The sequence below is a fragment of the Hemitrygon akajei genome, chromosome 7, assembly GCF_048418815.1.
Source record: "Hemitrygon akajei chromosome 7, sHemAka1.3, whole genome shotgun sequence".
NCBI classification, from domain to species: Eukaryota; Metazoa; Chordata; class Chondrichthyes; order Myliobatiformes; family Dasyatidae; genus Hemitrygon; species Hemitrygon akajei.
The window spans coordinates 98,994,476-99,009,346 of NC_133130.1; the positions used below are offsets into that span (position 1 = coordinate 98,994,476).

General features: G+C 43.2%; 1 protein-coding gene across 4 annotated transcripts in view; it reads right to left on the reverse strand.

Moving 5' to 3' along the window:
- dzank1 (double zinc ribbon and ankyrin repeat domains 1) overlaps positions 1 to 14,871 on the reverse strand; it is a 137,343-nt gene that overhangs the window by 16,314 nt on the left and 106,158 nt on the right. For all 4 annotated transcript variants that reach the window (XM_073051554.1, XM_073051553.1, XM_073051552.1 and 1 more), the window contains one exon: positions 485 to 588. In XM_073051554.1, the coding sequence (XP_072907655.1) occupies positions 485 to 588 (104 nt within the window). The remainder of the gene's footprint in view (positions 1 to 484; positions 589 to 14,871) is intronic.

Genomic DNA, 14,871 nt, shown 5'->3' on the forward strand with positions numbered 1-14,871 from the left:
GAAGCGAACTGGATCAGCCACTTGCCACCTCACCTCTGGCTGAACACAGTCGTGGCCATTTCAGCCTGGTGTCTAGCACTATCTTGCTGGGTCCTGACAACAAAGACGAATGGGGATGGCCTTGTTTAATCGCTCTCACCGCCCATAACTAGATGTGGCAGGGACTACACATCTGATCTAAAAATCAAACTACTGGAGGAACACAGTGGGTCAGGCAGAATCCGGGAAATGGACAGTCAACAACTTGGATTGAAATACTGATGTTTTTGAGACTACTTGGCTCCATTATTACGTGGTGTTTTGGGTGCTACTGTTTGACACCTCATTTTAGGACTCTTTGATGGCAGAATGCCTGGTCTCTTTTAGGAAACCCCTTGCAGGGTTTACAATTGTGGGAAAGCAGTGTCTTAAAGTAAGTTTGAAGACTTTTGTTTAACCATTGATTCAACTTCCCTGGAACTGTCCAGAGCTTTTGTTTACTTACTTTTCCCATTTGAGGTTCTCCAATAAGAGCTCGAAATTCAGTGTTGTTATGTGCATAACTGCGCAGATGTGCACAGATGTGATCCAACTGCATTCTCCAATACCCTGCATATGAAGAAAAAGGTGAGGAATCATTTGGGCACCTTAGACTCAGCCAATAATATTACTGAATGTAAGTAACAGCAAAGAAGGTTATAAAAATATAGAAACAAAAATGTCTAGACTATATTACAAGAGCTAAATAGTGAAAATATTGGCCTAATGCAGAAAATACTGGGCATACTCAGTAGGCAGGATCTGTTAGGAGATGGCTAACATTTCCAGCTTTATATCACAATTAAAGAACTCAGCAGGTCAGGCAGCATCTGCTGTGGAAAATGGATGGTTGACATTTTGGGTTGAGACCATGCATCAGAATTGTTCAATTTGACCATTTCCAGCATTTACTTTTTTAAAACTGATATTTACATTACAGTTTTTTTCACAAATATTTCACCAGAATATTAATGAACAAAATTTGACACTGAGCCACTTGAATATTCTAACAGGTAATTGAAATGTTGGTTAATGAGGCAAGGTTTAAAAAACACTTTAAGGACAAGGCTCTTTATTAGCATCGGGGCCAAGAAGGGAAATTGGAGGATAGCACAGGGTTGAAACAGCAGGGGTTGGGGCTCAGATGTTTGAGCCCAGGGGTAAGAGGAAGCCAGAGGAAGCTCAAAGAGGTTAGATGCTTTTGGGATAAAATTGTTTGTGGTGACAATGAAGTCCATTAGCTCCTCATGCACGATGGAGTTCAACATGGAGGGGAGAGATGTGCTTGTGAAGACTTGGTGGATAAGAGAAATTGGGCCTAATCTTTCCACTGTAAGAGTTTTAACAGAAGACAGTAGAAATGGTACTGCTTTTATTGAATTAACCACTCTGATAATCGATAGTAGAAACCACCAGAAGCATCAGAAACTCATGGAAGCAGAGATGGAGCTTCCCAGGGTTACCAGGAAGATGGGAGTGCTGATGAGAGTGTAACTGGCAGACTAGTATCCTTGAGAACACGACCTGATGGATGCAGTAAGATGAGGCACACACGGGTGAGAATACAACAGGACAATGGGGGTTAGATCAGGTCCACACTGCTATCAAAGTAAATTTATTATTAAAATACTGATACCATATACAACCTTGAGATTCATTTTCTTGCAGGCAGCCACAAAACGAAGAAACACAAAAGAATTCACGAAAAATCTCACACAACAAAGACCATCAAACATTCTCTGTGTGACAAAAGAACAAGTCGCGCAAACATTAGAAACAGTAAAAAAATAACACACAGAACGTGGACTGCAGAGTTCTCGAAGGCGAGTCCACAGCCACAAAGCCAGTTCAATGCTGAGGTGAGCACAGCAGGTCTGGGAGCCCGTGGTCTGCAGGCCACAACTTCAGAGTCAGTTCAGCACTGACTTGACAGGCTCAGGTGGGGATCCTGGCTGACATGCAGTAGTGAGCTGAACACCGGTTCAAAACCTGCCCTTGGCCTCAATGCCTTAATCTTTTTAATCTGGGTCGGAACTTATATCGGCTAAACATTGGTTTGGTTGTCTGGCCTGAAGTCCACTCCAACAATGCCCATACTTGCATTCTTGAGAGTCCAGTTCACAGAATCCTTCATGATACCACAAAAACACAGTTCTAAAGCACAACTCCCAAAGGAAAATTACAGGCTGCGGATTGCAAGGGTTGTCGATGGAGCAACTTACACAACGTATAGGCTTATAGGGAGGCTTCATCAAGGTAAATATGGTTTCCCACCTACCAGCTAAGTTTACCTTGCAATTATCATGCCAATGGAGTTATTGATGAATGATGGACTGTATTCATAGATTAACATAGCAAGTCACTGGGTATATTTAAAGTGGAGGTTTATAGATACTTAATTAGTAAGGGTATCAGAGGTTATGGGAAAAGGCAGGAAAATAGGGTTGAGAGGGAAAATAAATCAGGCATGATTAAATGGCAGTCAATGAGATGAATGGATTAATTCTGTCCTATGTCTTACAGTCTTACATACAGAATAAGGTAGATGAACTTGCAGCACACACACACACACACACACACACACAGTTGCAGATCGGCAGGTATGATGTTGTAGACATCACTGAACCATGGCTGAAAAATCATAGCTGGAAGCTTACTGTCCAAGGATTCACATTGTATTGATAGGGCAGGCAGGAAGGCAGAGGGGGCAGCGTTGCTCTGCTGGTGAAAAATCATATCAAATCATTAAAAAGTGGTGTCATAGGGTCAGAAGGTGTTGAATCATTGTGGATAGAGCTAAGGAACTGCTAGGGTAAAAAGATCCTGATGGGAGTTGTATTCAGACCCCCAAATAGTACTACAGATGTGGCCTACAAATTATGATGGGAGATAGAAAATGCATGCCAAAAGGCCAATGTCGCAATAGTAATAGGGGATTTCAATATGTAGGTAGATCGGGAAAATCAGGTTGGCGCTGGATTTCTAGAGTGCCTACAAGGTGACTTTTTAGAGTAGCTCATTGTTGAGCCCACTAGGGGATCAGCTATTCTGGATTGGGTGTTGTGCAATGAACCAGAATTGATTTGAGAGCTTAAGGTAAAAGAACCATTAGGGGCCAGTGATTGTAACATGGTTGTATTTACCCTGAAATTTGAGAAAGAGAAGCTAAAGTCAGATGTATCAATATTACAATGGAGTGAAGGGAATTACAGAGACATGAGAGAGGAGTTGATCAGAATTGATTGGAAAAGAACACTGGCAGGGATGATGGCAGGGCAGCAATGGCTGGAATTTCTGGAAGTAATTCGGAAGGCAGAGGATACAGGCAGTCCCTGGGTTACGTACGAGTTCTGTTCCTGAGTCCGTCTTTAAGTCAGATTTGTACGTAAGTTGGAACAAGTACATCCGGTATTATTTAACATCAGTTAGTCAAACGTTTGTCTTAGTATATGGTATATATTTTACCTTTCTATGCATATAAAACACTTAAGAAATGTATGTATTCCAATAATTAAACCACTGTGTTGCTTAGTAATAATTGTAGTTTTCATTGGGGCAGGGCCTTTCACATGCTCCATTATTCTCACTTTATCCGTTATCCTTTAAAATTGTTCCGATCGTTGACCGACTGTAGCCTAACGATTTTCCAATGACCAATGGCGTTTCACCTCTTTCCAAACACTTTATTATTTCCACTTTATTTTCAATTGCGATTGCTTCTTGTCAACAGAACAGAAACACTGCGGGTGGCGGGTCCCGACCTCTGCCGGCTCCCGAGGTCTGCTGGGTCCTAAGGACCACTGCACTAGACAGGTTAAATGGGACAAGTGGGGGCTGTGCTGTGTTTGGGTATTCGATCCTCCACAATATTCCGCGTGGGAATTTAAACTGGAGGTGGCAGTTTTTTTTTTACGAGGTTGAGTTGCGAGCTCAACATTAACCCGGCACGGATGGTATGGGAGTCACTGGATCGACATCAACCCGGCACGGGAGCGGTCTGTCACTGGATCGAACTTGGGAACCTCCATTCTCCAGCCCGGTGCTGATCTCACTGCGCCATCAGCCGACCGGAACGGGGGGGGGGGGGGGGTGGGTTCAGGGTGAATCTTACTCAGAAAATTTAAAGCCAAATACAAAGTTAAACACTCAACACAGTGTCAATGGCAAGGACTTAAAATGGCGGATGGTGTCACAATCTGACTTAAAATAGCAGACGGCATTCTCCTTCCTCGGTTCATAAGTACGAGCTGTCCGTAAGTTGGACGTTCGTAACTTGGGGACTATCTGTATATACATCCCAAAGAGGAAGAAGTATTCTAAAGGAAAGATGACACTACCATGGCTAACAAGAGAAGTCAAAGCCAACATAAAAGACAAGAGGACATAATATAGAGCAAAGATTAGTGGGAAGTTAGAGGATTGGGAAGCTTTTAAAACAATAGAAGGCAAATAAAAAGTCATTAAGAAGGTAAGGATGGAATACGAAAGTAAGCTAGCCAATAATATTAATGAGATACCAAAGGTTTCTTCAGATACATAAAGCGTAAAAGAGAGGTGAGAGTGGATATTGGACTGCTGGAAAATGATGCTGGAGAGGCAGTAATGGGGGAAAGTGAAATGGCGGATGAACTGTATAAGTATTTTGCAGCAGTATGGTGGAAGCTTCAGATGTTAGGGGTCATGAAGTGTGTAAAGTAGAGAGAAGGTTCTTGAGAAACTGAAAGGTTTAAAGATAGGTAAGTCATCTAGTCCAGAATGTGCACTCCTCAGAGTACTGAAAGAAGTATCTGAAGAGACTGTGGATGCATTAGTAATAATCTTTCAAGAATCACTAGATTCTGGAATGGTTCCGGAGACTGGAAAGTTACATATGCCACTCCACTCTTCAAGAACGGAGAGAGGCAGAAGAAAGGAAATTATAGGCCAGTTAGTCTGATCTCAGCAGCTGGAAAGATGTTGGAATCGATTATTAAGAATGCGGTGTCAGAGTTCTTGCAGGAACATGATAAAATAGGCTGTACGTCAACAATGGTTTCCTCAAGGAAAAATCTTGCCTGACAAATCTTTTAGAATTCTTTGAAGAAATAACAAGCAGCATAGACAAAGGAAAATCGGTTGATGTGTACTTGGATTTTCAGAAGGTCTTTCACAAGGTGCCACACGAGGCTGCTATGAGCCCATGGTATTACAGGAAAGATACTAGCATGGATAAAGCAGTGGCTGATCGGCAGGAGGCAAAGAGTGGGAATAAGGGGAACCTTTTCTGGTTGATTGCTGGTGAAAAGTGGTGTTCCACAGGAGTCTGTGTTGGGACCGCTTCTTTTTACATTGTATGTCAATTATTTGGAGGATGGAATTGATGACTTTGTTGCAAAGTTTGCAGACGATATGAAGATAACTGGAGGGACAGGTGGTTTTGAGGAAGTAGTTAGGCTACAGAAGGACTTAGACAGATTAGGAGAAAGGGCGAAGAAATGGCAGATGGTATACAATGTTGGGAAGTGTATGGTCATGCACTTTGGTAGAAGAAATGAAAAGTTTGACTGTTTTCTAAATGGAGAGAAAATACAAAAAACAGAGGTGCAAAAAGTCTTGGGAGTCATTGTGCAGGATTCCCTGAAGATTAATTTGCAGATTGAGTCTGTGGTGAGGAAGGCAAATGCAACGTTAGCATTCATTTCAAGAGGACTAGAATATAAAAGCAAGGATGTAATGTTGAAACTTTATAAAGCACTGGTGAGGCCTCACTTGAAGTATTGTGAGCAGGTTTGGAGCTCTTATCTTAGAAAGGATGGGCTGAAACTGGAGAGGATTCAAAGGAGGTTCATGAAAATGATTCCAGGATTGAATAGCTTGTCATATGAAGAGTGTTTGATGGCTCTGAGCCTATATTCACTGGAATTCATAGGAATGAGGAGTGACCTCATTGAAACCTATCGAACGGTGGAAGGCCTTGATAGAGTGGATGTGGAGGGGATGTTTTCAATGGTGGGAGCGTCTGAGACCAGAGGACACAGCCTCAGAATAGAAGGGTGTCCTTTTAGAACGGAGATAAGGAGGTATTTCTTTAGCCAGAGAGCGGTGAATCTGTGGAATTCTTTGCCACAGGTTGCTGTGGAGGCTAAGTCTTTATGTATATTTAAGGCAGAGGTTGATGGATATTTGGTCAGGGCATGAAGGGATACAGGGAGAAGGCAGGAGATTGGGGATGAGAGGAAAACTCGATCAGCCATGGCAGAGCAGACCTGAGGGTCCAAATGGCCTAATTCTGCTTCTATGTCTTATGGTCTTATGGAGGGGAGGCTGGTTTCCATGATGTGCTGAACTATTCCCACAGCTTTATGCAGTTTCTTGCAGCCACAAGCAGGATAGTGACCAAACCAGGCCACTATGCATTCAGCTAGGATGCTTACTATGATGCATCAATAATTATCAAGGGTCAAAGGGAACATGCCAAATTTCTTTAGTCAACCTGAGGAAATAGGGATGCTGGTGAGCATTCTTGGATGTGCTTTGACCAGGACAGGTTATTGGTCCTTGGAACTTGAAACTCAACCTCAACATTGTTGCTGTGAACAGAATGTGCACTGCGCCCCCTTCCAGAGGTCAATGGTCATTTCTTTTGTTTTGATGACTCTGAGGAAAAGGTTGCTGTCAGGACACCACATCACTGGCCTCTCCGTCTCCTTCCTGTACGCCGACTCATTATTATTTGAGTTGCGGCCACTACCGTGGATTATTTGCAAACTTGTGGATGGGTTTAGAACAGAAGCTGGTCACACAGTCATGGTTGTACAGGAAGAAGAGTAGGTAAGGTATCTCAATTAACAACATATTTATTAGAGCTGGATGATGGTGTTTGCTATTATTTGCACAATGAGCTGTACTTGCTTTTGTGGTTAGTTACTCACATTTGCATGGTAAATACGTATCTACACTTAGCAGGAGACAGAACAAGCCCTGACTATGAAAATCCACACCTGTATGTTTAACTGCATGTCAAATCTACTACAGAAAATGAACTGAATTGAATTGACTGTATTTCTTACATGCGGAGTAAAAATCTTTACATTACATCTCTGTCTAAATGTGCAACGTGCAATCATGGTAATTTATAATAACTTGTAATAATTAGAACAGTCACTGTAACATATAAATACACTCAAATCTGCGTGAGTTAATCAGTCTGATGGCCTGGTGGAAGAAGCTGTCCTGGAGCCTGTTGGTCCTGGCTTTTATGCTGTAGTACCATTTCCCGGATAGTAGCAGCTGGAATAGATTGTGGTTGGGGTGATTTGGGTCCCCAATGATCCTTCAGGCCCTTTTTACACACCTGTCCTTGTAAATGTCCTGAATCATGAGGAGTTCATAACTACAGATACACTGGACTGCCCACACCACTCTCTGCAGGATCCTGCGATTAAGGGAGGTACATTTCCCATACCAGGCAGTGATGCAGCCAGTCAGGATGCTCTCAATTGTGCCCCTATAGAAAGTTCTTAGGATTTGGGGCTTATACCAAACTTCCTCAACCATCTGAGGTGAAAGAGGCGCTGTTGTGCCTTTTTCATCACACAGCTGGTGTGTACAGACCACATGAGGTCTTCAGTGATGTGGATGCCGAGGAACTTAAAGCTGTTTACCCTCTCAACCCTAGATCCATTGATGTCAATAGGGGTTAGCCTGTCTCCATTCCTCCTGTTGTCCACAACCAGCTCCTTTGCTTTTGCGACATTGAGGGAGAGGTTGTTTTCTTGACACCACTGTGTCAGAGTGATGACTTCTTCCCTATAGGCCACCTCGTTACTGTTTAAGATTAGGCTAATCAATGTAGTGTCATCAGCAAATTTAATGAGCAGATTAGAGCTGTGGCTGGCGACACAGTCATGGGTGTAAATGAGGGAATTTAGTACAGAGCCCTGAGGGTCTCCTGTGTTGAGAGTGAGAGCAGTGGAGGTGAGGGAGCCGACTCTTACCACCTGCCGGTGAACTGACAGGAAGTCCAGGATCCAGCTGAACAAGACAGTGTCAAGCACAAGGTCTCTGAGCTTCCTGTCGAGTCTGGATGGAATTATGGTGTTGAATGCTGAACTGTAGTCCAAGAACAGCATTCATATAAGCATCCTTCTTCTCCAGGTGTGTAAGGACAGTATGTAGAGTAGTGGCTATTGTGTCGTCAGTTGATCGGTTGTGTTGGTAGGCGAATTGTAGGGGGTCCATTTTGGGTGGTAGCAAGCTGCAGATGTAGTCCTTGACCAGCCTTTCAAAGCATCTGCTTATTATTGAGGTGAGCATGACAGGATGCCAGTCATTCAGGCATGTTACCTTGGTCTTTTTTGGTACAGGGACAATGGTGGATAATTTGAAGCAGGAGGGCACTCTACACTGGGAGAGGGAGAGATTAAAAATGTCAGTAAACACACCCGCCAGCTGTGCTACGCACATCCTGAGTACTCAAATCCTGAATGTCATTCAAAAACATTCAAATACTGTTAAAAAAGTTAATATTAAGGACACTCAAAATAATTAGAAATAAGATATAGGAAAGGATTGAGCCAGCTACACTGTTCATTAAGATAACAGCTGATCTATCTTTAACTTTCCTGTCCCAGCCTTTAACTCTTCTATCTAAGCCCTGAATATGTTCAAGGATTTAGCCCCTCTGTTTTATGGGCAAGGACCTCCATTTTATACACGAAGAAGTAACTAAACTTGTAGCTGTCTGTAATCTCCTCTTAAATAGTTTTTTCTCCAAAATGATGAACTTCACATTTTCCTACATTTGCTAATTCTCGGTCTACTTACTTAACCCATCAATCTCTCTAAACTGAATGCGTCCTTTCCTGCTACAGTGGTGCAGCTGAGTACTGAAGACCTGGGCTAACCAACCAGCTGCAGTGTTTATTGGCAACTTCAACTTCTCACTTCAGCAGTCTGAGGAACTCAACTGCTTCAAGTAGACTTCAATAATACTGGTGCCCAAGATCGTGGTAACCTGCCTCAATGACTGTAGTCTATAGTCTGGTGGCATTTACATCCACTGTGATGAAGTGCTTGGACAGGTTGGTTATGAAGCATATCATGGGGGGGGGAGGGTGAGATGTGTGAAAGGGTAAAGGGCTGGAGAAGAAGGAAACTGGTAGGAGAGGAGAGTGGACCCTGGGAGAAAGGGAAGGAGGATGAGCTATCACTGCCCCGTCATCCTCCCCTCCCCCATGAGCAGGTTTCAACTATCACCTGCCAGTTTGAGCTCCTTTCCCTCCAACCTGGCCTTATTCTAACCTCTCCCCCTTCCTCCCCAGTCCTGTTGAAGGGACTTGGCCGAAACGTCAACCATTTATTCATTTCCATAGATACTGCCTGACCTGCTGAGTTCCTCCAGTGTTTTGTGTGTGTTGCTCTGAAATAATACTCATCCTTGCTAGGAGCAGTGATTCTTCTACTGAAATGGACTTGATATTCCGACACTGGGCACAAGCTGGAGCAGGTTTTGCCAGCAGATTCGCACTAGCAGCTGGATTTCAATTCAATCCATTTAATTGTTATTTCACCATATACGAGTGCTCTTGCATACAGCCAAATGAGACAACATTACGACAGGGTCAAGTTGCAAAGACACATTACCAGCAGTCACACACAGAAAGCACACACAAGATCACAATCACGTAATGGGTCCCGAAGCCCAGCTCCCCCACGACACCACGGCTAGATGCATACAATTCAACAAACACACATAAAATGCCATTTGGCCCATCGAGTCTGTTCCACCATTCAGTCATGGGCTGATCCAATTCTTCCATTCATCCCCACCCCCATCCCCTGCCTTCTCCCCATACCCTCTGGGGCTTCCTCTGGGTGCTTGGCTTTCCTCCCATGTCCCGAGGATCTGCAGGCTAGTAGATTCATTGGCCACTGTTTTAAAAAAAAGATTGTATTCTTCTATGTAGAAATTAATAAAAATATTGAAAAGGAAAGAAAAAAAAGATTGCTTCCAGTGGATGGATCAGTGGTACAATGAGGTAAGTAGATAAGGAGAAAGGATTAATGTATGGTGGTTTATGGACCGCATAGAAACAGTGGGATGAATGGCTTGTGTCTGTGCTCTATGGCTCTATGACTCATAGAAACATAGAAAACCAACAGTACAATACAGGCACTTCGGCCCACAAAGTTGTGCCAAACATGTCCTTACCTTAGAAATTACCGAGGGTTACCCACAGCCCTCTATTTTTCTTGTGCTCCATGTACCTCTCCAGGAGTCTCTTAAAAGACCCTATCATATCCACCTCCACCACCATCGATGGCAGCCCATTCCACACACTCACCACTCTCTGAGTTAAAACACTTACCCCTGACATCTCCTCTATACTTACTTCCAAGCACCTTAAAACTGTGCCCTCTTGTGCTAGCGATTTCAGCCCTGGGAAAAAGCCTCTGACTATCCACACGATTAATGCCTCTCATCATCTTATACACCTCTATCAGATCACTTCTCATCCTCCATCGCTCCAAGGAAAAAAGGCCGAGTTCACTCAACCTGTTCTTATAAGTCATGCTCCCCAATCCAGGCAACGTCCTTGTAAATCTCCTCTGCACCCTTTCCACATCCTTCCTGTAGTGAGGCGACCAGAATTGATCACAATACTCCAAGTGGAGTCTGACCAGGGTTCTATATAGCTGCAACATTACCTCTCGCACGAAAGGCATGACCTGCTTTTGACAAAGCCATGCTGACTATTCCTAATCTTATTATGCCTCTCCAAATGTTCATAAATCCTGCCTCTCAGGATCTTCTCCATCAACTTACCAACCACTGAGGTAAGACTCACTAGTCTATAATTTCCTGGGCTATCTCTACTCCCTTTCTTGAATAAAGGAACAACATCCGCAACCCTCCAATCCTCCGGAACCTTTCCCGTCCCCATTGATGATGCAAAGATCATCGCCAGAGGCTCAGCAATCTCCTCCCTCACCTCCCACAGTAGTCTGGGGTACATATCGTGCAGTCCGGGTGATTTATCCAACTTGATGCTTTCCAAAAGCTCCAGCACATCCTCTTCCTTAATATCTACATGCGCAAGCTTTTCAGTCCACTGTAAGTCATCTCCACAATCGCCAAGATCCTTTTCCGTAGTGAATACTGAAGCAAAGTATTCATGAAGTACCTCTGCTATCTCCTCCGGTTCATTACACACTTTTCCACTGTCACACTTGATTGGTCCTATTCTCTCACGTCTTATCCTCTTGCTCTTCACATACTTGTAGAATGCCTTGGGATTTTCTTTAATCCTGTCTACCAAGGTCTTCTCATGGCCCCTTCTGGCTCTCCTAATTTCCTTCTTAAGATCCTTCCTGCTAGCCTTATAATCTTCTAGATCGTTATCATTTTCTGAACCTTTTGTAAGCTCTTCTTGACTAGATTTATGACAGCCTTTGTACACCATGGTTCCAGTACCTTACCATCCTTTCCCTGTCTCATTGGAACGTACCAATGCAGAACCCCAAGCAAATATCCACTGAACATTTGCCACATTTCTTCTGTACATTCTCCTGAGAATATCTGTTTCCAATTTATGCTTCCAAGTTCCTGCCTGATAGCTTCGTATTTCCCCTTACTCTAATTAAATGCCTTCCCAACTTGTCTGTTCCTATCTCTCTCCAATGCTACGGTGAAGGAGATAGAATTGTGATCACTACCTCCAAAATGCTCTCCCACTGAGAGAGCTGGCACCTGACCAGGTTCATTTCTCAATACCAGATCAAACACAGCCTCTCCTCTAATAGGCTTATCTACGTATTCTGTCAAGAAACCTTCCTGAACACACCTAACAAACTCCACCTCATCTAAACCCCTTGCTCTAGAGAGATGCCAATCAATATTTGGGAAATTAAATTCTCCCACCACAACAACCCCGTTATTATCACATCTTTCCAGAAACTGTCTCCTTATCAACTCCTCAATGTCCCTGTTACTATTGGGTGGTCTATAAAAAACACCCAGTAGAGTTATTGACCCCCTCCTATTCCTAACTTCCACCCACAGAGACTCCGTAGACAATCCCTGCATGACTTCCTTCTTTTCTGCAGCCGTGACACTATCTCTGACCAACAGTGCCACACCCCCAACTTTTTTCTCTCTCTCCCTGTCCTTTCTGAAATATCTAAAGCCTGGCACTTGAAGTAACCACTCCTGCCCCTGAGCCATCCAAGTCTCTGTAATGGCCATTACATCATAGCTCCAAATACTGATCCACACTCTAAGCTCATCTGCTTTCTTCATAATACACCTTGCTCTAAAATAGACACATCTCAAACCATCGGTCTGAATGCATCCCTTTTCTATCACCTGCCTATCCTCCCTCTCACACTGTCTACAAGCTTTCTCTATTTGTGAGCCAACCGCCTCATCCTCTGTCACTTCAGTTTGGTTCCCACCCCCCCAGCAATTCTCTTTTAAACTCTCCCAAGTAACCTTTGCAAACCTCTCTGCCAGTATATCGGTTCCCTTGGGATTCAAGTGCAACCTATCCTTATTGTACAAGTCACACCTGCCCTAAAAGAGGTCCCATGATCCAGAAATCTGAATCCCTGCCCTCTGCTCCAATCCCTCAGCCACACATTTATCCCCCACCTCACTCTATTCCTATATTCACTGTCACGTGGCACAGGCAGTAATCCCGAGATTATTACCTTTGCAGTCCTGCTTCTCAACTTCTTTCCTAACTCCCTGTAGTCTGTTTTCAGGACCTCCTCCCTTTCCCTATCTATATTGTTGGTACCAATATGTACCATGACCTCTGGCTGTTCTCTTACCCACTTGAGAATATCATGGATGTGATGAGAAGTATCCCGGATCCTGGCACCTGGGAGGCAAACTACCATCCTTGTTTCTTCCCTGCATCCACAGAATCACCTGTCCGACCCCCTAACTATAAAGCCCCCTATAACTGCTGCCATCCTCTTCCTTTCCCTACCCTTCTGAGCCACAGGGCCAGACTCTGTGCCAGAGGTGCAGCTGCTGTTACTCCCTCAGGTAGGCTGTTCCCCCAACAGTACTCAAACAGGAGTACTTTTGTTAAAGTTCTGGGGTACTTTAACAAAAGAACCAGCCACTGGGGTAGTCTCTAGTATCTGTCTCCTGCCCTTCCCTCTCCTGACTGTTACCTAACTTATCTGTCTCCCAAGGCCCTGGTGTAACTACCTGCCTACCTCAATCAAGGAAATATTTAACTGAATAAGAAACTGACCAGAGAACACCAGTGAAACTATTCAGAATAACCTTTCCAAAAATCACTTAAGTGTACATTTATATTATACCTTTCATGGCCTTTTTATTTAAAATCAGAAAGTTCAAAATTTGAGAACATGAACCCTTTGCAGAAAAAGCCATTTTGGGCTGTAAAGGTGAGACTGCGGCAGGCTACCTCTCCATAACACATAGTAGCAGAATTTTCCTGCCTTTTCCCAGTAACCTTTGACACCCTGTTTAATCAAGAACTTATCAATCTCTACTTTAAATACACCCAATGACATGATAATGAATTCCACAGATTCTGGCTAGAGAAATTTTTCTCATGATACATCAAGGAGTTCTTTATAGTAAAGGAGTCCACTTTGTTCCGAGGCTTTCAGATGAAGACTAGCTCAATAAAGATTTTACTGTTGTAAATATGGAAATGAATAGAACAAGAAACGTGAAGTGTAATCCATGCAGCACAAATTGAGTGTAATCATAAGGAGGAAATTCTACCTCTAGGTACTTACAAGTTCAAACAACGAATAAGCTGAGTTAGTAATACTTAAGAATACATTACACTGTTTCCTGATTAAACAAATGTTCTGGTTAGATATTTATTGTTTTTAATATTTCATATTTAATTAAATGGTCACTGAACATTGCTCTAATGAAATTAAACCAGACAACAGAATAAGAAAGACTTTCATTTATGTGGTACCTTGGGACATGCTAAAATCAACCAATGGAGAAATAAGTGGTGATCAATCTTAGACCAGAATTAATCCAGCTGGCACATTGAGTATGCTCTGTCATTCCATCATGGCTGATTTATTATCGCTGTCGACCCTATTCTCCTGCCTTCTCCCTGTAATCTCTGACACCCTGACTAATCAAGTGCCTATCAACCTCAGTCTTAAAGCACCCAGTGATCTGGCCTCCACAGCTGCCTGTGGCAATTAATTCTACAGACTTACCACGGCCTGGCTAAAGAAATTCCTCCTCAATGTTTTCCAAATGGACATTCCTCTACCTTTCAAATTGCCCTCAGAAACTCCAGCCATTGTTGTTCTGCTCTCATCCCTGATAGTGCCACCTTCTGGTCAACTTTGGCCAGCTCCTCTCTCATGCCTCTGTAATTCCCTTAACTCTACTGTAATATTGATACATCCGACTTCAACTTCCTTTCAAACCGCAGGGTGAATTCTATCTGCCTCCCAAGATCACTTCAACTTAAGCTCACTAATCAAATCTGGTTCATTACACAACACTCAATCCAGAATTGCCTTTCCCCTAGTGGGCTCAACCACAAGCAATTCTTAAAAGCCATCTCATAGGCATTCTACTAATGCTCTCTCTCAGGAGTCTTGCATCTAAATGATTGTCCTAACCTAGCTGCATATTGTAATTCCTGATGGCTATCGTAACACTGCCCTTTTTACATACCTTTTCTAACTCACATTGTCATTTATATCCCACATCCTGGCTACTGTTTGGAGGCCTGTAAATAACTTCCATCAGGTTCCTTTTACCCTTGCAATCACTGAACTTGACTGATAAAGGTTCTATATTTTCCGATCCCATGTCATCTTTTTCTAAGGATTTGAATTCATTTTTTA